The following is a 22111-nucleotide window of genomic DNA, read 5'->3' as shown; positions in this document are numbered from 1 at the left end:
GCTTTCACATCACCTTAGAGTCCTTACATAAATTTTTATATTTATTATCTAATTGTTTCCCATGTGTTCAGTTTGCTTTTTTTTTTTATCTTGATAAACCTGAGGGCTGTAGCCATATCTTGTTTTTCTTTTTTCCTCTCTAGTGCTTTGGCCATCCTACAGTTTGTGGTTAATAAATGGTTATTATCCTGACCATTGGTGGTACAGTGGATAGAGTAGGGGTCCCCAAACTTTTTACACAGGGGGCCAGTTCACTGTCCATCAGACCGTTGGAGGGCCAGACTATAAAAAAAACTATGAACAGCCCTGGCCAGCTCAGTGGTAGAGCGTAGGCCCGGTGTGCAGGAGTCCCGGGTTCGATTTCCAGCCAGGGCACACAGGAGAAGCGCCCATCTGCTTCTCCACCCCTCCCCCTCTCCTTCCTCTCTGTCTCTCTCTTCCCCTCCCGCAGCCAAGGCTCCACTGGAGCAAAGATGGCCCGGGCGCTGGGGATGGCTCCTTGGCCTCTGCCCCAGGCGCTGGAATGGCTCTGGTCGCAACAGAGCGACGCCCCAGAGGGGCATAGCATCGCCCCCTGGTGGGCAGAGCGTCGCTCCCTGGTGGGCGTGCCGGGTGGATCCCGGTGGGGCGCATGCGGGAGTCTGTCTGACTGTCTCTCCCCATTTCCAGCTTCAGAAAAATACAGAAAAAAAAACAAAAACACAAAAAAACACTATGAACAAATCTCTATGCACACTGCACATATCTTATTTTAAAGTAAAAAACCAAAACGGGAACAAATACAATATTTAAAATAAAGAACAATTGAATTTAAATCAACAAACTGACCAGTATTTCAATGGGAACTATGCTCCTCTCATTGACCACCAATGAGAGAGGTGCCCCTTCCGGAAGTGCGGCGGGGCCGGATAAATGGCCTCAGGGGGCCGCATATGGCCCTCATCGGGCTATAGTTTGGGGACCCCTGGGATAGAGCATCAACCTAGGAAGCTGAGGACAGAGGTTTGAAACCCAAGTTTGCTGGCTTGAGCACAGGCTTACCAGCTTGAGAGTGGGATCAAATCATCCCATGGTCGCTGGCTTAAGCAAGGCTCACCTTGAGCAGGTCACTGCCCAAGACATGTATGAGAAGCAATCAGAGAACAACTCAAGTGTCATAACTATGAGCTGATACTTCTTGTCTGTCTCCCTTCCTGTTTCTCTCACTAAATAAATAAATAAATAGTTATTAGATGAATGAATATTACTTTATTCCATAGCTCTGCTTTTTTATAAAACCATGATAGTTCACATGTATACTCTGGCCTTTGGTTCTTCTGGTCTTTCGAGTTTAACATCAAGGAATATGCCATGCAAAGATCTCATTGTTCTCCCTTGTACTAATTATAAAAATTATCTCCTGATATTTATACGGATGTTTATAAATTCTTCGTCTTCCATCTTCAACTTTTACCACTACCTAGGGTGATGGGTTCCTTGTGTTTCCACTACAATATACAACATAAAAGTAATGTACTGTCTTTTATTTGCACAAGGTCATTCTTACATGCACCTGGGTTTTTAATAATTTTAAAAGCCCCATTTTATTTATTTTTTAGAGAGAGGAGAAGGGGAGGAGAGAGAGATGAGAAACATCAACTTGTAGTGGCTTCACTTTGTTTTTATCGATTGCCTCTCAGCCTGGGGCTCAAGCTAAGCCAGTGACTCCTTGTTCAAGCCAGTGACCTTTGGGCTTTAGCCACCATCCTTGGGATCATGCCGTTGATCCCGTGCTCAAGCTGGCAAATGTATGCTCTAGCCCACAAACTCCAGTTTCAAACTGGGACCCTCAACCTCCTGGCCGATGAGTATCACACCGCCACCACTAGTCAGGCAAGAGCCCCAATTTTTTAATCCTTGTTTTAAAAAAATTAATCTCAAAAGTTATAATTCAGATCATGACAAACCCAAATAATGTAGAAATATATGAAGTAACAAGTGAAAATTCTTCCATTCCATTCCTCAGACATTACCACTATTAACAATATCTTTCCAAAATTTTTTTATTAATTTTAATGGGGTGACATCATTATAATTATCTTTACTGCCAGCAATTCTAGTAGAAAGAATGCTTATCCCTCCATCACCAGCAAGAACCCCAGGTGCTGCTTTCACCGGCCTATCTGGAATCAGGTGCTCATTATCATTCAACCAATCAGTGCCCAGGAGAAGAACTGCTCTGATTGGGTAAACCAGCTCAGGGTGTGGCCAGCCCCAACCAAATCAGAATTACTGAGAGTGGGGGAGGAGCGGCTAGGCAAAGGAACGCAGCCCCACAAAGCAGCCAACAGGAACCTGAACAGGAAAAGCAGTCGGCAAACTCAGAGCTGTTTAATCTTGTCAGATTAACCACACATTAAATAAAATACAATAAATAAAATAAAATAAAAATAAAAAAATATCTTTCCAAAATTTATTTTTGGCTGTCCCATATATCTATATTCAAAACAAAACAAAACTAGGTAAACAGTATACATGAAACTTAACTTTTCTGTTTTTATAATATTTATTTTAAAAATACCTATTAAAGAATAGTTGGGGCTCTAAGTTTTAAAAATCTGTGATATATTGATTTTAGAGAGGGAGAGAAAGAGAAACATTGATTTGTTGTTTCATTTATTTGTGCATTCATTTGTTGATTCCTATATGTGCCCTGACTAGGGATTGAACCCGTAACCTTGGTGTGTTCGGATGACACTCTAACCAACTGAGCTACTCCACAAGAGCTTGGCTCTAATTTTTTTCTATTCAAACAACATGCATTTAAAACTATTGTATGTATATATTTATACACTAATGCTAACATATCTGTAAACTAGATTACTAGAAATGAGATTGTCTTGAGGTATTTAAAATTTCTATAGCTTATGCCAAATTGCCTTCTGAAAAAGTAATGATTTTTTAAAAAAATTACATTTTATTTTATTTATTGATTTTAGAGAGAGGAGGGAGAGAGAATAAGAAAGGGAGGGGAAGCAGGAAGCATCAACTCATGGTTGTTTCTTGTATGTGCCTTGATCGAGCAAGCCAAGGGTTTTTGAGCCAGTGACCTCAGCGTTCCAGGTCAATGCTTTATCCACTGTGCCACCACAGGTCAGTCAGAAAAAGTATAATTTATATTCACTGCAAGAGTACAATTGTGCTACACTCTCACTATATTAATGCTATTTCATCCTCATTTTAGTAAACCTACACGTCTTCTTGGTCACTTAAGAAATGAATAACAATCTGTTGCAGAAAATTAGAGGCTAAGATTTTTCATTCTCCTTAGCAATATGGTATTTTTATGGAGTAGAAAAGAACTCAAAAAAGAGAAATCAGATAATAATTATTCATAGGATAAATCGTATGTGACTCCTTTTGTCTTTTCCAGCTTAAAATACCTCTGGACTCCTTATGTATGCATGTTAGCAGCATTTGGTGTATGTTCTCCTGAACTTTGGACGACACTTTTCAAGTGGCTTCGGTTACGAAATGTACACCCAGTATTGTTGGTGAGTTATTATTTTTTTTGGTTAAGTATTAGTTTCCCTTCTAGTTATAGAAATGGAAACCACACTGAATACCACTGAAATAGCATACATAAATCATATTATGACTTGTGGGTAGAAAAAGGGGTCCTGTGACAAACATTTTAAAAGTAATTTGTCATTATAAAAGAAATGAATTTTAATTCAGACAACTTAAAACATAAAAGGTAAAGAAAGTGAATTAATGTGCGAAGCTATCAAAAATTAATTTTATACTTTTTTATATTTAATATTTAATATTAAAATTACTACTGAACATTTATACATAGTTTATTTCTTTTTTATTGATTTTAATTTATTGTGTTTACATAGATTCAAGTGTCCTGCTGAATATATCTCCCCTACAACCCCTGTGTTCCCCTTGATACCCCTTTTGCCCCCTTCCACCAACGCCTTCCCCCCTTCCCTCCAGGATTTGCTGTCCTGCTCTCTATAACCCTGTGTTATGTATATATAATTTCACTAATCTCTTTCCCTTCTCTGATCCCATCCACTCATCCCCTTTCCCTCTGTCTACTTTCTTCTGGTCCCTTTGATCCCACCTCTGCCTCGATTCTGTTCCTTAGTTCACATTGTTCATTAGATTCCTCATATGAGTGGAGTTATATGATATTTTCTTTCTCTGCCTGGCTTATTGCACTTAACATAATCTCCAGGTCCATCCATGTTGTCGCAAAAGGTACGATTTTCTTTTTTTTCATGGCCATGTAGTACTTCATTGTGTATATGTACCACAGTTTTTTAATCCACTCGTCCACAGATGGACACTTGGCCTGTTTCCAGATCTTGGCTATTGTAAGCAATGCTGCAATAAACATGGGGGTGCATTTCTTCTTTTGAATCAGTGATTTGGTATTCCTAGGATATATTCCTAAAAGTGAGATAATTGGGTCAAAAGGCAGTTCCATTTCTTTTTTTTTTTGTATTTTTCTGAAGCTGGAAACGGGGAGAGACAGTCAGACAGACTCCCGCATGCACCCGACCGGGATCCACCCGGCACGCCCACCAGGGGCAACGCTCTGCCCACCAGGGGGCGACGCTCTGCCGCGACCAGAGCCACTCTAGCGCCTGGGGCAGAGGCCAAGGAGCCATCCCCAGCGCCCGGGCCATCTTTGCTCCAATGGAGCCTTGGCTGCGGGAGAGGAAGAGAGAGACAGAGAGGAAAGAGGGGCGGGTGGAGAAGCAAATGGGTGCTTCTCCTATGTGCCCTGGCTGGGAATCGAACCCAGGTCCCCCGTACGCTAGGCCGACGCTCTACCGCTGAGCCAACCGGCCAGGGCCTCCATTTCTAATTTTTTGAGGAATCTCCATACTGTTTTCCGCAGTGGCTGCACCAGTCTGCATTCCCACCAGCAGTGTAGGAGGGTCCCCTTTTCTCCACATCCTCGCCAGCACTTATTTTGTGTTGTTTTGTTAATGAGTGCCATTCTGACTGATGTGAGGTGGTATCTCATTGTGGCTTTAATTTGCATTTCTCTAATGATTAGTGATGTTGAACATTTTTTTTATATGCCTATTGGCCATCTGTACGTCCTCTTTGGAGAAGTGTCCATTTCTTTTGCCCATTTTTTAATTGGATTGTTAACCTTCCTGATGTTGAGTTTTACAAGTTCTTTATAAATTTTGGTTATTAACCCCTTACCAGACATATTGTCAAATGTGTTCTCCCATTGTGTGGTTTCTCTTTATTTTGTTCATATTGTATTTAGCTGCGCAAAATCTTTTTAGTTTGATATAGTCCTCTTTGTTCATCCTGTCCTTTATTTCACTTGCCCATGGAGATAAAATCAGTAAATACTGTATACTGCTGCGAGAGATGTCGGAGAGCTTACTGCCTAAGTTTTTTTCCAAGATGGTTATGGTTTCATGGTTTACATTTAAGTCTTTTATCCATTTTGAGTTTGTTTTTGTGAATGGTGTAAGTTGGTAGTCTAGTTTCATTTTTTTGCAAGTACCTCTCCAGTTTTCCCAACACCGTTTGTTAGAGACTGACTTTACTCCATTGTATGCTCTTACCTCCTTTGTCAAATATCAATTGTTTATATAAGTGTGGGTTTATTTCTGGATTCTCTGTTCTGTTCCATTGATCTGTATGCCTGTTCTTATGCCAGTACCAAGTTGTTTTGAGTACAATGGCCTTGTAGTATACCTTCATATCAGGAAGTGTGATACCACCCACTTTATTCTTCTTTTTCAAGATTGCTGAGGCTATTCCTGTTCTTTTTTGGTCCCATATAAATTTTTGGAATATTTGTTGTATATCTTTGAAGTATGCCATTGGTATTTTAATAGGAATGGCATTGAATTTATAAATTGCTTTGGGTAATATAGACATTTCAATGATGTTTATTCTTCCAATCCGTGAACACGGTGTATGCTTCCACTTGTTTGTATCTTCCTTGATTTCTTTTATCAATGTTTTATAATTTTCCGAGTACAAGTCTTTAACCTCCTTGGTTAAATTTACTCCTAGGTACTTTATTTTTTTTGTTGCAATAGTGAAGGGGATTATTTTCTTAATTTCTCTTTCAGACAGTTCATTGTTGGTGTATAAAAATGCCACTAATTTCTGAATATTAATTTTATATTCTGCCACCTTGCTGAATTCATTTATCAGGTAGAGTAGTTTTTTTTGACTGAGACTTTAGAGTTTTCTATGTATAGTATCAAGTCATCAGCAAATAATTATAGTTTTACTTCTTTTCCAATTGGGATGCCTTTTATTTCTTCTTGTTGTTTGATTGCTGTGGCTAGGACTTCCAGAACTATGTTGAATAAGAGTGGTGAAAGGGGCACTCCTGCCTTGTTCTTGATCCTAAGGGGATTGCTTTTAATTTTTGCCCACTGGGTATGATGTTGGCTTTGGGTTTGTCATAGATTGCCTTTAGGTATGTTCCCTGTATTCCTGCTTTGATGAGAGTTTTGATCATAAATGGGAGCTGGATTTTATCAAATGCTTTTTCTGCATCTATTGAAATTATCATGTGATTTTTCTCCTTCCTTTTTTTAATGTGATGAATCACATTCATTGGTTTGCGAATATCGTACCAGCCTTGCCTTCCCAGAATAAATCCCACTTGATCATGATGTATGATTTTTTTTAATGTATTGCTGGATCCAGTTTGCTAATATTTTGTTGAGAATTTTAGCATCTAAGTTCATCAGGGATATTCGCCTATGTTTTCTTTCTTTATAGTGTCTTTGCCTGTCATTGCTAGTCTTTTTCTGGAGAAATTATTACATTTTTATTTTAGCATAATAGTATATTGATATCTATTAGCTATTTTTTCGGTGTTATTTCATTGTCTTTTTGTTGTTATTAGTGTTTTAGGTAGCAGTTCAATAATTTTTTGTGTATTGTTTGTAACTTAAGTTCCTGGCAATATTGTCAAATATTGATTTGCTATTTGAAATAATGACATGAATGTTAATATTTTATGTTCTGACTTAAATTTATATTGTAAATATATATGTCTCACTTTTCTTTCTGTTTAATAGGTCTTTAACTTATTAGTTAGTCTTTACCCATTTCACTTCATGAACTAGGTTTCATAATGACTTAAATTTCTCTGACTAAAATTTCTATAATTATATTGATATGTGCTTGGTCATAGAATCAATGTCTAGTACTTTAAAAGTACAGTCTGAAATGTATTTATTCATAACCTTTTTGCTTTAATATTTTAGGCTCTTACTCTGAGCATGGCTGTGCCTACTATAATAGGTCTTAGCTTATGGAAAGAGGTAAGAAAATCAAATTTTTATATTAAAAAGTACTTAATCTATAACATTGATATATATGTATATAGGATACTTATTGAAATACTATTCTAACAAAATGAAGTGTGATATTCTTAGTAATGCTTAACATTTTTTTAGCATTACAAACATGATAGAAAAGCTATGCCTGACCTGTGGTGGTGCGGTGGATAAAGTGTCGACCTGGAATGCTGAGGTTGCCGGTTTGAAACCCCGGGCTTGCCTGGTCAAGGCACCCTGTTTCTTCCCCCTTCTCTCTCTCTCTCCCTCTCTCCCTCTTCTCTCTAAAATAAATAAAATCTTTTTTCTTTTTTGGGTGTGTGACAGAGACAGAGAGAGACAGATAGGGACAGACAGGCAGGAAGGGAGAGAGATGAGAAACATCAACTCTTGGTTACAGCACTTTAGTTGTTCATTAATTGTTTTCTCATATATTTCTTGACCAGGGGGCTGCTGCCAAGCCAGGACCCCTTACTCAAGCCATGACCTTGGGCTTAAGCCAGCGACCATGGGGTCATGTCTATGATCCCACACTCAAGCCGGCAACCCCAAACACAAGCTGGTGAACCTGTACTCAAACCAGATAAGCCTGTGCACAAGCCAGTGATCTTGGGATTTCGATCCTTGGTCCTCTGCATCCCCATCTGATGCTTTATCCACTGTGCCACCTGTCAGGTTAAAATGAATTAAAAAAATTTTTTTTAAAAGCTAAAACATTTTTTAAATGCCATCTGATGCAATTTTCTATTGTCTAATATTTTCATTAATTCAATTTATAATTGTTGAAGGGAATTTCTGAATAAATCAGTCTCTTTTTTTTTTGTATTTTTCTGAAGTAAGGAGCTGGGAGGCAGAGAAACAGACTCCCACACATGCCCGACCGGGATCCACCCAGCATGCCCACTAGGGTGCCATGCTCTGCCCATCTGGGGCATTTCTCTGTTGCAACCAGAGCTATTCCAGCATTTGAGGTGAGGCCATGGTGCTGTCCTCAGCACCTGGGCCAACTTGCTTCAGTGGGGCCTTGACTGCGGGAGTGGAAGAGAGAGATAGAGAGAAGGGACACAGGGAAGGGTGGAGAAGCAGATGGAGGCTTCTCCTGTTTGCCCTGACTAGGAATTGAACCTGGGACATCCACACGGTAGACAACACTCCACCAGCCCACTAGCTAGGGCTGTTGAATAAATCAGTCTTTTTTTTTTAATTTTCTTTCTGTATTTTGGTCGTTTGACCCCAGCCGGGGTCGCGACCCACAGGTTGAGAACCGCTGCTCTATACACGGCTCCACCACCTGGTCAGTCGAATAAATCAGTCTTAATATTAAAAAGTATTTTGGGGCCTGACCTGTGGTGGCACAATGGATAGAGTGGAATGCTAAGGTTGCCATTTGGAGCTCCAGGCTTGCCTGGTTAAGGCACATACAAGAAGCAACTATGAGTTGATGCTTCCTGCTCACTACCCACAGCTCCCGCTGCCTTTCTCTCTCTCTTCTCTTTCTCTTCTAAAAATAAATAAGTAAAATTTAAATATATATAAAATAATATAAATATTTTTATTTATAACATGAAACTACCAATGATAATTATTTTATTCAAAACTAATTTATTTATTATATATGCATAGAGGATACAAGTGATGGTTAATTGTTTGGTAGTTATAAAATTATTTGTTAAGTGTAGCTAGTAAATTAACCATAAATTTGTTGATGTGGACTGAGAAGAATGAGCAGGTCACTGAAAGAAAATAAAGATGCCCTGGCCTGATGGCTCAGTTGATTAGAGCATCGTCCCAAAGCACAGGCATCGCCAGTTCGATCCCTGCTAAGGGTACATACAAGAAGAGATCGATGGTTCTGTCTCTCTTGCTAAAATCAATAAAAATAAGAAAAAAAAGTAAAAGGAGCCCTGGCCGGGTGGTCAATAAATAAAAGTGTCATCCTGGCTCTCTGAAGTTTGCGGGTTCAATCCATGGTCAGGCCACCCAGAAGAAGCAATCAATGAGTGCATTAACTAAATGGAGCAAGTTAATGTTTTTTTTTTCTCTCTCTCTCTCCCTCCCCTCCTACCTTCCTCTCTCTCTGTCAAATCAGTGGAAAAATTAAAAAAAGAAATTATTTATTTATTTATTTATTTTTACAGAGACAGAGAGTGAGTCAGAGAGAGGGATAGAACAGGGACAGACAGACAGAAATGGAGAGAGATGAGAAGCATCAATCATTAGTTTTTCATTGCGCGTTGCAACACCTTAGTTGTTCATTGATTGCTTTCTCATATGTGCCTTGACTCAGGGGGCTACAGCAGACCGAGTAACCCCTTGCTTGAGCCAGCAACCTTGGGTCCAAGCTGGTGAGCTTTGCTCAAACCAGATGAGTCTGCACTCAAGCTGGCGACCTCAGGGTCTCGAACCTGGGTCCTTCCGCATCCCAGTCCGACGCTCTATCCACTGCGCCACCTCCTGGTCAGGCAAAAAAGAAAGAAATTAAAGAGAGCTATGACGTTTTGTTAATAAGAACAGTGTTGTAAACTTTTGTTTGCCTTTAGTTAGTCTCTTGATGTACTCTGGAACAGTTTAAAAATGTCTGGATACTTACACTTTGGATGGATTTTGTTTTGCATTTTAGTTTTTTCCAAGACTAATGACAGAATTAACTGAACTTCAAGAATTCTATGACCCAGATACAGTGGAACTTATGACCTGGATAAAGTAAGAATGCCCAATACTATTGTTAAACTATTAATTAATCATTGTATGCTGTCTAATGGATTCATGGGAAATAATATTTTTTTCCAAATCTCATAAAATTCAGGAATTTTACATTATGGTTTTTAGGGATATTTAATTTTTTATTGGACTTATAATTCTAATTTTCTAATTGACCTTATCTCCTTTGAAAATATAGCATTTATAAGTTTGAAATTTGAGACTCTCTGCCATTTAGTCCACCTAGAAATGTGGACTAAAAAGGAACAAATATCCTTCTGTTTACAGTCAAAAGGAAGCTTCTTTTGCCCTAGGTTGGAGATGAATGAGTGGTGGATTGGTAACCAAGGTTACCAAGATTTTTAATTTCCATTTAATGCCAACTCAAGACAAAAGATGTGGTCTTAGGTCTCTGGAAGTAGAGAAATAGAATTGAGATAACTTTTTTCTTACTCCAACACACACATACATAACTAAGGGACCCTCAGAGGGTAACACTATCACTGAAAGGATAGATTAGTGAAAAGATCCATCCAGTGGTAGAGAAAAATGATAAGAAGGTATGACTCTTTGGGCCTCAGCTCCTGATTAAAAAAAAAAAAGAAGTCTCTCTTCTGAATTTGTACTAGTGGATCTAAATTCACATGACTTTGTAGTTTGATATTACACGTGACTACTCCAGGATACCCCAAATCAAGAAATCACTTGAGTACCTGATATATCCTCAACCCAGGCTACAAGGATTCCACAAATAAAGCTTTATGAAAATGTGCTCTAAAATTACAAACACATGAGAAAATAGTCATAACACAGCAGAAATCAGCTGTTTAGAATTAGACGTCCAGTAATTTCTGATATTAAAATTTGTGTCATTTAGTTCTGGTACTTAATAGACCACCATAAACTTGAGTGGCTTACAAACAATAAATATGTTACTTTGCACCATTTTGAGGGTTCAGTGGGGAGGATTCTACTGGTCTGGACCAGCTCAACTGAAATTGGATAGTCTGGCATGGCCTCTCTCACATGTCTAGTTTTGGGTGGGTATCAGCTGAAAGGATGGGATAGAATTGACTTGGCCATATGCCTCTAATCATCCTGCCCAAGTTAGCCTGGGCTTATTTACAAGGTAATGGTTGTAGAGTTCACAAGAGTAGCAAGAGAAGGCAAGTCTAAATGTCAAGTATGTTTTGTCTTTGCTCACATTATGTTTGCTATTGTTTGTTGGCCAAAGCAAGTTACATGGCCAATCAGTTTCCTCTTAGATGATAGCTATAGGGAGAAAAATCATTGTGGCCATTTTGTGACACATCTGTCTCGTGGATAGAGACTGCAATAACTACATTAAAAATTATTTAACACATAGAAGAAAAAACTGAAACATGAAAAGGAATGAAACACTATCAAAAAAGACCAGGAAATTGTGGAGGGAAAAAACAAAAATGGTTTCTAGAAATGAGGAATATGTTTATAGAATAGGTATATATGAGAATAGGGCTTATTATAAGGCCTAATGCTATAATAACACCCCTTGTAGATATAAAATTTGTTTTCTTTAGGTTACCCTTAACTATTGCCCATTAATATTTTTTGTGAATTGCATTTACCATTGTGGAACACTTACTATTTAGCTTTGTGTTGTCATTAAGAAAAGAGGGAGATACGTTTATGTGTATGATTTATCATGATATGTATTTTCAAAAACAACAAAGGCCTGAACATAGGACATTGTATATCAGACAATTGGACATTTATGTTACTGTGGTGTAATTATTAAGCTTTATGCTTGTTTCCCCATTAAGGGGTGCTCCCAGAGGACAATGGCTATGTGCCATCTCTTTACTTCCAGAACTTGTCACTATCCCTAACACTAGTGGGAGGATGCTAAATATAGAAAATGAATAAATAAATAAAGGCAATAGAGTAAATCTTTGGGACCCATTTCTGGGTTTCTTCATCTTGCAAGTGGCATCTATCTCAGACTTCGGATCATGGTTCAGGGTGGAGAAGTCCTACGGTGTTATTTGGAGACAGATACATGGTAAAGGTAGGGAAGTAGCAGAAGGATAGGTGGATCTGGCAGGAGTTATATGGTGGTTAATATTTACAAAAAGATGAGTTTGAGAATTCATGGTATCACCATTGAATTGATCACACTATATAAAGTAGTATATTCCTGTCACTACATCCCATTACCCTACATTGTTTTTTTGTTTTTGTTTTGTTTTTGTTTTTGTTTTTGTTTTTTTCTGAAGCTGGAAACAGGGAGAGACAGTCAGACAGACTCCCGCATGCGCCCGACCGGGATCCACCCGGCACGCCCACCAGGGGCGACACTCTGCCCACCAGGGGGCGATGCTCTGCCCATCCTGGGCGTCGCCATGTTGCGACCAGAGCCACTCTAGCGCCTGGGGCAGAGGCCACAGAGCCATCCCCAGCGCCCGGGCCATCTTTGCTCCAATGGAGCCTTGGCTGCAGGAGGGGAAGAGAGAGACAGAGAGGGAAAGCGCGGCGGAGGGGTGGAGAAGCAAATGGGCGCTTCTCCTGTGTGCCCTGGCCAGGAATCGAACCCGGGTCCTCCGCACGCTAGGCTGACGCTCTACCGCTGAGCCAACCGGCCAGGGCTACCCTACATTGTTTTTTAACTCTTTGAGTAGTATGAACATTCATGTACGTTCTGACCATCCAGAGTACAATCGATTTCTGTTAAAAATGTGTAAGGCAACATTTTAAAAAGGCAAATGTATGTTCTTCTTGTTTCCATAAATTGGTTATCAAAAAAACATGATTTTAAGTTAATAAAACTGTAACTGGAACTACTTTCAATTAAAAAAAAACAACTCACTCCCGGGTGTCAGTAAGCATGAAAATAACTCAATACTGAAAGGGTTAATAGCATTATTATCACCTGGCTGATATATTTATTGTCTTCAAGCAAGGATCTTGTCTCCACCCCCCTTTAAAAATTTTTCTATATCTTCAGCACTCAAAATCATTCCTGGTACATAGTAGGTACTCAGGTTTTTTTTAATGAATCCATAAATGAAATGAAGTGAAAGCTGGCATTGAAACTTAAGTGAACAACACAATGTAAGTTGCCTGGTATTTCAGAGTTGATATAAATGAGTAATCTAAATAGTATATTTACTTTCCCAGTGTCTAAATCTCTGTGGTCCTTTGTAGAAGGCAAGCTCCAGTTGCAGCTGTGTTCGCAGGCAGTCCACAGTTAATGGGTGCGATTAAATTATGCACTGGATGGATGGTAACAAGCTTGCCTCTTTACAGTGATGATGATCTTCTCAAGAGAAATGAAAATGTAAGGCATTTTAGATTCTACATTTGGAGCTTAAACATCACTCTTTATTATAGTATAGTTTTGTAATGATGCATGTGTTCCTGATTAACTAGGAAAATCCGAACAATTTTAAAAGGGTTAATTAGCTTTAGTATAGATATGTTTGTTGGAGAAACATTTAGTTTCCCACAAATTTTAAAGGAAACTAATGTGTAATATTTCACAAAGAGAAACTTAATTTTGAAAATATCATTGTTCTCAATCAAATTATTGAAGGAAATCTTTCAGTGTCTTGATACATTGTATTTCCAAGCTAAAATTCTGTTACACTGTGATTTATTTTTCAGTGTGGCCTATTATATGCTTAGTATAACATTAGAATGTTAACTAGTTACTTAATGTTCAAAGAATATATTATTTTGAATGTTTGCTATAGATTTAAATGGTAGCTTTATATCTTGACTAACTAAACCTGAGTTCCAAATATTCTGTTTATCAATTTGAGAGAACTTTACATAGCTTTTAAGCATACTTTTTAAGCTCTCTAAGCTGAGGAAATACAGCAGCACGGAAGTTAACCTCCATATCTATGAGGTTAGATATTAAGAATGCAGACTCTGGAATTAGAATATCTGGACTCAAATGCTATCTCTGCCACATACTGGCTTTGTTACCTTGAGCAAGTTTCTTTCTTTGGGGGGAAGGGCAAGGGATTCCCACAATGCCTTTTTTAAAAATTGAGACATAATGGCATATAGCATTACATTAGTTTTGTGTGTATAAAGTAGTGATTTGATATTTGGATATATTGCAAAATGATCACCACAATAAGTCTAGTTAACATCTGTCACCATATATAGCTACAAAAAGTTTTTTTCTTGTGTTGAGAAGTTATAAGATCTACTCTCTTAGCAACTTTTAACTATGTAAAACAGTATTGTTAGCTGTAGTCACCATTCTGTACGTTACATCCAATTGCCTTATTTATTTTACAACTGGAAATTCATACCTTTTGACTCTGTTCATCCATTTTCCCATCAACTACCATCTGTTCTCTACGTTTGTGTGCATGTTTGTTTGTGTGTTTGTTTTAGATTGCACATATAAATGAAATATGGTATTTCTCTTTCTCTCTCTTATTTCACTTGGCATAATGTCCTCAGGGTCCATCCATGTTGTCACAGATATCAAGACTTAATTATTTTTGTGCCTGAATAATATACCAGCATATATATGTACCACGTTTTCCTTACCTGTTTATCAATTTATTAACATTATGATTATTTTCACATCTTGGTTGTTGTAAATAATGCTGTAGTGAACATGGGATGCATATCTCTATTCAAATCAGTATTTTCATCTTCTTCAAATAAATACACAGAAGTGAAGTTGCTGGATCTTTTTTTTTTAGATTTTTATTTATTCATTTTTAGAGAGAGAAAGTAGAGATAAAGAGAGAGAGCAAAGAGGGGGAGGAGCAGGAAGCATCAACTCCCATATGTGCCAGAACCAGGCAAGCCCAGGGTTTTGAACTGGTGACCTCAGCATTCCAGGTCAACGCTTTATCCACTGCACCACCACAGGTCAGGCTGAAGTTGCTGGATCTTATGGCAGTTCTATTTTTAATTTTTACATTCCCACCAACAGATCATGAGCATTCCCATTCCTCTACATCACTGCCAACACTTCATTTTTTTTTTTTTTTTGTATTTTTTCTGAAGCTAGAAACGGGAAGAGACAATCAGACTCCCGCATGCGCCCAACCGGGATCCACCCGGCACGCCCACCGGGGGCGAAACTCTGCCCACCAGGGTGCGATGCTCTGCCCCTCTGGGGCGTTGCTCTGTCGCGACCAGAGCCACCCCAGCGCCTGGGGCAGAGGCCAAGGAGCCATCCCCAGCGCCCGGGCCATCTTTGCTCCAATGGAGCCTCGGCTGCGGGAGGGGAAGGGAGAGACAGAGAGGAAGGAGAGGGGGAGGGGCAGAGAAGCAGATGGGCGCCTATCCTGTGTTCCCTGGCTGAGAATCGAACCGGGAACTTCTGAACGCCAGGCCGACGCTCTACCGCTGAGCCAACCGGCCAGGGCCTATTTCTTTCATTTTTAATGATGGCCGTCTGACAGTTGTGAGTTGATATCATGTTGTGGTTTTGATATGTGTTCCCTGATGATTAGTGATGTTGAGCATCTTTTTGCCTTTTATTTTTCTTTTTTAGAAAGTGAGAGGCAGGAAGGGAGAGAGATGAGAAGCATCAACTCGTAATTACTTCACTTTAATTGTTTATTGATTGCTTCTCATACATGCCTTGACCGAGGGGTTCAAGCTGAGCCAGTGACACCTTGCTCAAGCCAGCAACCCCACACGCAAGCTGGTGAGCCTGTGCTCAAGCTAGATGTGCCGGCATTCAAGCCAGCGACTGTAGGGTTTTGAAACTGAAACTTGAGCATCCCAAGTCAGTGCTCTATCCACTGCGCCACCACCAGTGAGGCAGTACCATGCTGTTTTGATTACTGTGGCCTTGGACATAGTTTGATATCAGGTAGTGCAATTCCTCCAACTTTGTTCTTCTGTCTCAAGATTGCTATGGCTATTTGGGGTCTTTTTTGGTTCCATATAAATTTTTGCAATATTTATTTTTAATTTTATTTGGAAAATTAAATTTAACAAGCTGACATTGATCAGTAAGAGTACATAGATTTCAATTTTTGAAATATTTGTTCTAGTTCTGTGAAATACACCAATACACCGTTAGCATCTTGATGGGAGTTGTGTTGAATTTATAGTTGCTAGAAGTAGTATGGACATTTTAATGATGTTAATTCTTCCTATTCATGAGCACTGTATATGCTTCCACTTATTTGTAATATTTTCTTACAACCCTTTGTATTTCTTTTGTGTCACTTGTTACTTCTCTTTCATTTCTCATTTTACTTCTCATTTGGGTCCTGTCTCTTTTCTTCTTTTTTAAATTTAATTTATTGGGGTGACAGGGTTAACAAAATTATACAGGTTTCATGTGCCCAATTCTACAAAACATCTCTGTAGACCATATTGTGTGTTTACCCCTCCAAGTCAACTTTTTGTTCTTCACCAGTTATCTTCTTTTATACACTCCTCTGCTCCCCCCACACCTGCCAGTAATCACTACGCTGTTGTCCCTGTTGATGAGTTTTTCTTTTTATTATTATTTTTTTCTCAATCCCTCCACCTTTGTCTCCCAGTGCCCCACCCCACCCCGACAGCTGTCAGCCAGCTATCTATCTATGAGTATGTCTTCATTTTATTAAATTCCACATATGAGTGAAATCATATGATACTTTACTTTCTCTGACTTTTCTTTCTCTGCGTTGTTTCACTTAGTATAGTGCTCTCCAGGTCTATCTATGCCAGTGGTAGTCAACCTGGTCCCTACCACCCACTAGTGGGCATTCCAGCTTTCATGGTGGGTGGTAGCAGAGCAACCAAAGTATAAATAAAAAGATAGATTTAACTACAGTAAATTGTTTTATTAAGATTTATTCTGCCTGACCAGTGGTGGCACAGTGGATAGAGCGTCAGACTGGGATGCAGAGGACCCAGGTTCGAGGCCCCGAGCTCGCCAGCTTGAGCATGGGCTCATCTGGTTTGAGCAAAAAGCCCACTAGCTTGAACCCAAGGTCACTCACTGGCTCCAGCAAGGGGATACTCGGTCTGCTGAAGGCCCGTGGTCAAGGCACATATGAGAAAGCAATCAATGAACAACTAAGGTGTTGGAACGCGCAATGAAAAACTAATGGCTGAGGTTGAACCAGGCCTGAGGCTGAGGCAGGGGCTCCAGCCAGGGCTCGAGTGGCAGGAGGAAACTTGCTGGTACTGCCAGTCTGGCCATTGTATATTCTTGACTCCTTTGTCGCAGATTTGCTGCCCATATATGTGTGGGTTTATTTCTGGGCTCCCTATTCTGTTCCATTGATCTGTGTGTATAGTTTTTATTCTACTACCATTACTTAGTAGTAAAGTAAAGATTACTATTAGTAGTAAAACTGTGAAAATCAAGGAGCGTGATACTTTCAACTTCGTTGTTCTTTCTTAAGATTGTTTTGGCTATTTGGGCTTTTTTGTGGTACCATACAAATTTCAGAATTATTAGTTCTAGTTCTGCAAAAAATGCCATTGGAATCTGTGTGTGTGTGTGTGTGTGTGACAGAGATAGAGAGAGGGACAGATAGGGACAGAAAGACAGGAAGGGAGAGAGATGCGAAGCATCAGTTCTTCATTGCAGCACCTTAGTTGTTTATTGATTGCTTTCTCATATGTGCTTTGACCGGGGCTACAGCAGACCAAGTGACCCTTTGCTCAAGCCCGCAACCTTGGGCTCAAACTGGTGAGCCTTACTCAAACCAGATGAGTATGAGCCTGCACTCAAGTCAGTGATCTTGGGGTTTCGAACCTGGGTCCTCTGTGTCCCAGTCCGACATTCTATTCAGTGTGCCACCACCTGGTCAGGCTGCCATTGGAATCTTAATAGTGATTGCATTGACTATAGATTGCTTTGAGTAGTATGGACATTTTAATAGTATTAACTTTTGCAGTCTGTGAACACAGAATATCTCCCCATTTGTATGTCTTCTTCAGTTTCTTTAATTTTAAGAAAATGTCTGAATCTAGAAATAATAGTTCTTACCTTCTAGTTGTGAAAATTAAGTGAGATGATGCACTTTGCCTGAAATACAGTAAAATTTAAATATCAGGTACCATTAAATTTTAATTGATCTGGGCTTCAAAGGGTAAGTAGTAATTTTTTGGAAAAGGAATACATATGATTCGAGTCTGAAGACATAACATGAATCATGAAATCTATATGGTCATGAAACTAGAAACTAGGACAAATTCTGAAGGAACTGGAATGTCATGCAAAAGAATTTAGACGTACCCTTGAGGCATTTGGCAGTTATCAAAACCCTTTAATAAGCCTGGTAATTGAATGCTTAAGAGTTCAGTATGGTTGTAACAGAGAGAACATATTAAAGCAGAGGGAAGGTCAGAGATGGGAGGATCTGCCTGTGAGTCATTTAGCTGATAGACAATAGCTCCCTTTAATTAGTATTTGCTGCACTTCAAAAAAAGGTAGTGTTCCATAGACAGAATATATAGAGTACTTCTTTTAATGTAATGACTGTAGTAATCAGTTTATTATATAGATTAATCATTCTTGAACGTACAATCTCCAGAGGAGCAACTGGATCTTTAAATACACACAAGTATTTCCATCAAATGAATTTTCACCCTTATATCCAGAGAAACCCAAGCAGTTAAAAACATAAGAAAAATAGGAGCTATTAGCTATGTATTAACTGGGAAACCACATACAAACCAAAGAATATGGAAGAAAGGGGGGAGCTGAAAGAACAAGGGTTAATGGGTGGGGAGATGAAAGAGGTGGGAACAAAGCCCGGCACGCTGTATGTACTAAAAGCTCCAGTCCAGTTAAACTTAGACCTTAACATACGGGATGTGGGTAGATTTCAATCTGGTTGGTCATAACTTTCACCTAAGACGTAGGTCCTTCAGCATAAAATGAATACAGAAACAGCTTCGTGTTCTTTGCCTTTTCATATCTGTTTTGAGTTTGAAAGGATTCCACTTAAAAACCATCTCCTACAGGTCAGCGGAGCTTTTCTTCCCCATCCAGGCACACACCTTACCCACCACCCCTCATCTTGCCATTATCCAAATTTAAGTCAATAGGAAAGTTTTTAGTCTCAAAGCTAGGGTACGCCTGGAGAACTGGCTTGTCACACACACACTTCTCTGCTAGGAGGCGGTGCTGGTTCAGAAGTACAGTATTTCTGGTTTGTTGTTCCAGGTATGTACAACACGCAGCACTGCTGTGTCAGGTAAACGTGCACAGGGGAAGGTGAGGCGTGGGCTCATAGAAAGCAGTCAGATGGAAATCAAAAGGACTTTCTCGTTCAGAGTTCCCCTGTCTTTATTTGTAGAGGTTATCTAATAATTTCTTTAATTATATCGCATACTTCTGAGTCCATTCCCAAGCTATTCTGTTGTACTTTTCTCTATCTGTTTTGTAGATCCAAGCAGTATCAGGCACTAAGGGATCATCTGGATTAGGATCACACAACAGAGAACAGATGGACAAGAGTACTTTTGAAATAGTGCTGGAGACCATTGTGATTGTAGAATATCAAGACAAATGGACATTATTGTTAATATTTGGATGATAAATTCTTGTTGTAAATGCAACCTTAGGTGGTTCGAAGGAGTAATCTGTTGGGAAATAAATTGTCAAAAAAAAAAATACTTCACCCTGATAGGGGCTGTCGTTTGGCCCATTATTGTAGCTTGCCAATGGAACATATCTCCAACAGGACCCGCTGAACACTGTGCTGGGGGGTCCCCTGCCAGGTCATTCAATTCCTTGTGGATTCTCTTCAATGCCATCTGGGTTGTGAGAGACGGGTGGCGGCAGCCCCCGGGGCGGGGACAGGGAAAGGGCGAGGGGGCGCAGGACCGATGGAGGGCCGAGCCCCACTCGGCTCCTGAGCTTGTGGCAGTGGTCACATCACCCGGCGGTGGCCTCTTTCTGCGCTGCCTTCCGAACAGCCGTCACCACCAACTACAGACTACAACGTATTTCTGAACTTTATTTTTATGGATTTAAACCAGCCAGCTCTGACATGGCTTATTTTCATTTTCTTTTTCTTTCTTTTTTTTTTTTTTTTTTGGTTGGTCTTTTTCCTAATATAGAAGTTCAGAAGTACTTAAAAGTAGGTCAGAGTTTTAATTAGGTGGTAGTTAAATTTAAACATTTTAGAGTTTTAAGCTTTATGTGATTGGCTTAGAGAATAGGTACCATGATTTTTTCAAACTTTTGTCTTTCTCTCTAGTGTCTGGTACATAGTAAGTACTGAATAAATTTGTTGTTAAACAAAAATCAAACCAAACTCCATAAATGCGAGACCATATCATTTGAAGTAGACACTTCTATAACACTGGGGAACAAAATTTTTGTTGCATCCACAGAAACACTTGTTCTTACCTAATATGAGTGTGCTGATCTCAAATCTGACATTAGTTTTTCTCTGTAAGCTACAGTTTTTTTTGCAATTCAAGATTTTAGATTTTCTTATTGTAAAATTTTCAACATTTAGTTTAACATAATGAAGTAGAATGTCTTCTTGGGCATCATCTTTGTGAAAATATAATAATTTGTATAATGCAATAAATACACTAATATACTAAAAGATAAGATTGCATCAGAATTTGTCTACAATTTTGAAATAGAACATATTAAAACACTTATTTTAATCATAATATTTACGCAAAACTTATTTAAATTCTATTCAGGCAAAAATTTGCATTTGTAGCTCTTACGTTTGAGTACTTGTTGAGGACAATTTCGTTTGATGCTCCAGCAATAGTCTGCTCATCACTAACAGCTCCAAGATTTTCTGGAAACTTATCAAGGTGACTGTTCAGGAAGTGAATCTTTTTGTTTGTTTGTTTGTTTGTTTTGGGTTTTTTTTTCTGTTGTGTTATTTTTTTCCTCTGAAGTTGGAAACGGGGAGGCAGTCAGGCAGACTCCTGCATGCACCCGACCGGTATCTACCCGGCATGCCCACCAGGGGGCGATGCTCTACCCATCTGGGGTGTTGCTCTGTTGCGACCAGGGCTATTCCAGCACCTGAGGCAGAGGCTATGGAGCCATCCCCAGCGCCTGGGCCAACTTTGCTCCAATGGAGCCTTGGCTGTGGGAGGGGAAGAGAGAGACAGAGAAGAAGGAGAGGGGGAGGGGTGGAGAAGCAGATGGGCGCCTCTCCTCTGCGCCCTGCCTGGGAATCGAACCTGGGGACTCCTGCACGCCAGGCCAACGCTCTACCACTGAGCCAACTGGCCAGGGCCCAGGAAGTAAATCTTAATGCTCATGTTACATCCAATGTCATGGAAAGCCAACAGCATCCTTTGAACCAGAAGTTCATAGTTTTCTGTTTTTTTGTTGCCAAGGAAGTTCTTTGTAACTACCACAAAAGACTGCCATGCTGCTTTCTCCTCCTTATTCATCTTCCTGGCAAATTCTTCATCATGTATGAGGGTTTGGATTTGAGGTCCATCGAATACACCTGCTTTTATCTTCTCGAAAGACAAGGCAGGAAAAGCAGAAATAATATGTTGAAAGCATTCACTTTCTCTATTCAAAGCCTGAACAAACTGCTTCATTAAGCCAAGTTTGATGTGAAGTGGGGGGAAAATGATCCTGTCTCAATTAACTACAAGTTCATTCACAATATTTTGCATCCCTACTTCCAGAGCTTCACGTTTTGGCCACTCTTTCTGTGTCCAGTGTTTCTTCCAAGCTCGGCTGTCCCACAAACACAGAAAACAAGGATACTTCATGAAACCTCTCTGTTGTCCTAGCAGGAAATTTACCATTTTAAGATCCACACAAAACTGACTGGGTAGTGGCACAGTGGATAGAGCATCGGACTGGGATGTGTAGGACCCAAGTTCGAGACCCGGAGGTCACCAGTTTGAGTACGGGCTCATCTGGTTTGAGCATAAAAGCTCACCAGCTTGGACCCAAGGTCACTGGCTTGAGCAAGGGGTTACTCGGTCTGCTCAAGGCCCATGGTCAAGGCACATATGAGAAAGCAATCAATGAACAACTAAGGTGTTGCAACGAAAAACTGATGATTGATGCTTCTCATCTCTCTCCATTCCTGCCTGTCTGTCCCTATCTGTCACTCTCTCTGACTCTGTCTCTGAAAAAAAAGAAAAAGATCCACACAAATGAT

At 39.7% G+C, this 22111-nt stretch overlaps 1 protein-coding gene across 9 annotated transcripts in view; it reads left to right on the top strand.

The window, feature by feature from the left end:
• DPY19L4 (dpy-19 like 4) overlaps nt 1-22111 on the top strand; it is a 101274-nt gene that overhangs the window by 66155 nt on the left and 13008 nt on the right. For 8 of the 9 annotated variants that reach the window (XM_066266040.1, XM_066266038.1, XM_066266036.1 and 5 more), the window contains 4 exons: nt 3413-3533; nt 7257-7313; nt 9949-10031; nt 13212-13344. In XM_066266040.1, the coding sequence (XP_066122137.1) occupies nt 3413-3533; nt 7257-7313; nt 9949-10031; nt 13212-13344 (394 nt within the window). Of the gene's footprint in view, nt 1-3412; nt 3534-7256; nt 7314-9948; nt 10032-13211; nt 13345-19390; nt 19739-22111 lie in introns of those variants that run through there. The other variant, XM_066266042.1, reaches the window with a different exon arrangement.

Source organism: Saccopteryx bilineata, chromosome 3 (assembly GCF_036850765.1).
Source record: "Saccopteryx bilineata isolate mSacBil1 chromosome 3, mSacBil1_pri_phased_curated, whole genome shotgun sequence".
NCBI classification, from domain to species: domain Eukaryota; kingdom Metazoa; phylum Chordata; class Mammalia; order Chiroptera; family Emballonuridae; genus Saccopteryx; species Saccopteryx bilineata.
Note: the sequence above shows the minus strand (reverse complement) of the source record. Positions and strands in the feature narration are given on the sequence as shown.